At 39.0% G+C, this 3,049-nt stretch overlaps 1 protein-coding gene across 1 annotated transcript in view; it reads right to left on the bottom strand.

Annotated features, from left to right (window-relative positions):
* Positions 1 to 1,557: 1,557 nt before the first annotated feature.
* Positions 1,558 to 3,049, bottom strand: part of LOC107080972 (cytochrome P450 2K1-like) — a gene marked incomplete at its 5' end in the record, with an annotated part of 8,431 nt that continues 6,939 nt past the window's right edge. Inside the window, 2 exons of the mRNA XM_015369184.1 lie at positions 1,558 to 1,806; positions 1,876 to 2,017. Coding sequence (XP_015224670.1) covers positions 1,619 to 1,806; positions 1,876 to 2,017 — 330 coding nt within the window. The remainder of the gene's footprint in view (positions 1,807 to 1,875; positions 2,018 to 3,049) is intronic.

The following is a 3,049-nucleotide window of genomic DNA, read 5'->3' as shown; positions in this document are numbered from 1 at the left end:
CAGGATCAGCTTCCAGCATGACCTCTGGGACTCCAGCACTGGGGACACTCGTCGTCTGGACTGTTAAACCAGGTAAGTGACCAACCCAGATAATCATATATCAGTTTATCGTGGTCACTTACCTGTGTTTCCTCCCCTAGAGTGTCTGAGATTGGGCGGTGCCCCGCCTGCAGTTTCCGTGAGCCACAGCTCCGATTTTGTTTTGTTTTTATTTTAATAAACCTTTTGAACTTTCCTACTGACTGTCTCTCCTGAATACTGGGTCCATCTGTCCTCGGTTCATGACAGTAACAGTGAACCATCTCCACTAGTGGATCTGCCTAGAAAATAATTATTTAGGCAGATGATCCCTGAGATGGTTTCCTTGTCAAAGAGGATGCAGCTGATGACTCCCTGATGATCTCACAGCTAAACAGAATCAGACCAGATGAAACAAGTATGACAAGGAGAAGCAGAGAGAAAAAAAGTTCACCTTAAAATAGAGAATAGGAAAAGAATGAAGCAAAAAGGTATAAATGGTCCTCATGTCTCTAGGTCAGGACATTATGGAGGGGATGATGATGTCAGATGCAAAATGAAGATCCCGTGTGTAGGTAGAGGGACTTCACAGACATCTTACAAGATGTATTTGAAGTTTTTTTCTTTCTTTTTAGTGGTGAGGGCATTGTGTTTTGAATCCAGAGGTTCTGAGTTCAAGTCCCACTCCCACAGACTGCCACACTGGCTCTCTGAGCTAAGGCCCTTAACCCCACACTGCTCCCCAGGTGCCACACAATGGCAGCCCACTGTTGCCTAAGGGGATGGGTTAAATGCAGAGAGTTAATTTCATTTCTCTATAATTGTGACAATGTAATAACAATAAAAGCTGGAGAAAAAGAAAATTTTTTTTACATCACAGAGGATTATTTTCATGTCTGAAACTTTAGTGTTATATGTAAAACATCCACAGATGACCAGCATGGCACCTACCGAAGATTTGGTTTGGCTAGTTTTTTGTTTTTTTTTCTTAAATAATAAAATACACACACAGCCAATTCAACATAAATTATAAATATTTGAGGATAGTAAACACTGTGGTTTAGGAAATTAAATACTTGTGAATGAAAGTGTGTAAATTATGCACTAGAATTCTTCTGATATTTATCTCATTTATTCATTTGATCGGGACAGTGCATGTTAATAAGTACACATGAAAAACACATGCATCTAAACACCCAGATTTTATCAAAGCCTAAATACCATTTGTTTTCTCTCTGGCGTATGTAGACAATTAAACGTAGCTGTTGGAAAATCCCTCCATCTTGTCAGCGGAACTCTACCAGCTCAGATGTAATTCGATGTGCAGCCTTTTTTGTCAAACTAAAACAGGTGACATACATTTAAATCTATAGTAATACAAGCCAAGCCATGTTTACATTGATTTGCCAAGCTTCCAACAATCATCTCTTAAAATCGTCAATATGGTGAAAATTATGCAAAAACTGTAAAATGTAAAAAAAAAAAACCTCAATATGCCTTGAAGTTCAAACATTAATTGTATTTGTAGTATTTGGTAGATTGTATTTAATCTTTCTTTCTGACCGTCTGCATATTTATTTTTGCACAAAGACATCCAGGCTCATTTTATAGGAATAGCGCACAGTTTGTGGAGCTGGGGGCTGAGAGTACCACCAATACGTGGAGTTAGATCTAATTCCTCCTCTGTGACTCCAGGAGCAGGAGAGAAACGGAAATGCTGCAGGAGCGTAATGAAAAAAATGAAGAGCTCCATCCTGGCCAGACTCTCTCCAGGACACATCCTGCGACCTATAAAAAAATAACCATCAACTAGTTCCTGAAGAATCAAGATCCATTTAAAAGCATAACTAAGCTAACCTGCTGAAAATGGCAAGAAGGCATCACGCTTCCGGAACTTTCCATCTTTGTTTAGGAAGTGGTTTGGATAAAAGGTGCTTGGCCTTTCCCATTCACTCTCATCGTGCAGAACAGAAGTCAGGACAGGAATGATGGTGGTTCCCTTAAAGAAATCAATTACAATTATCAATCATAATGATGCTCCAATGTCTAACATTACACTAAAACAGTAAGGTTTTTAAACTCTTTTGTAATCATCTAGAAAAAACACCTTCTTTTTTTTTTTTTTGTTCCTTGTTACTAAGTGTGACAAAGGGGAGAGGGGATCTACAGATCCATCAGCTCCAGGCTCTTCTATATTAATAAACTGAATTGAATCTTTCTCAATCTTAATCTGAGAATACCACAGCTGCTGAAGACCTTCTGTATTGGCGTCGTAGATTGCAAACCCAAGTGACCTCAGCACGTGAAACACAGCAGTACTAATTGCATTTAATAAAAATGTTCCTCATCCATCTTAACGCACTTGTGGGGTTTTCATTAGATCAGCTGCAATTTGCGTATTGTTCTGGGATCGAATGCCAAATGAGGTAAGGTCAGCCTGGTTTCCTTGCAAAATATTTTAAGAAAATCTTCACAATTAAAGCATAACACACCAATATCTAATGCCATAACTGACTGGAGCAGAACAAGGAAGGGGTATGTCACTGAGAGGGAGAAAAAGAGGAACTATCTAATGGGATTGACTGAATGGGTTGTTAAAGATATAGGCTCTATGTATGCACCTATGCTCTTTCTCTCTTTCTTTTTTCTGCCTCTTATTGACTGAAAAGAATCCAGAGACATCTTATTGGCTGAGAAAAGTTCCCAAGCTTCTAAATGCAATTGGAGTAAATTAAATGGAAAATAAAGTGTTCTGTTTTTCCATTGCATGGATGATTTAAGGGAGTGGGACGGGGAAGAAGGAAGAAGAAACTTTTCCCTTTTTTGCGATCTGTCAGGATTTGGTGGTGTTGGTTTGAGGATCCAAATGCAGAGACGAGTGGGAAAAGATGAATTTAAGTGATTTAATGGTAAACAGGTTCTGAGGCAGGAGGTTAACAGGCACTGGAGGCAGGAGTCAAAAATCCAACAAAAAATATCTCACCTGGCAGGAGTCAAAAATTCAACAAAACATCTCACTAACCAGATACTA

Source organism: Cyprinodon variegatus, unplaced genomic scaffold (genome assembly GCF_000732505.1).
Source record: "Cyprinodon variegatus isolate N-32 unplaced genomic scaffold, C_variegatus-1.0 Scaffold2593, whole genome shotgun sequence".
NCBI classification, from domain to species: Eukaryota; Metazoa; Chordata; class Actinopteri; order Cyprinodontiformes; family Cyprinodontidae; genus Cyprinodon; species Cyprinodon variegatus.
Note: the sequence above shows the minus strand (reverse complement) of the source record. Positions and strands in the feature narration are given on the sequence as shown.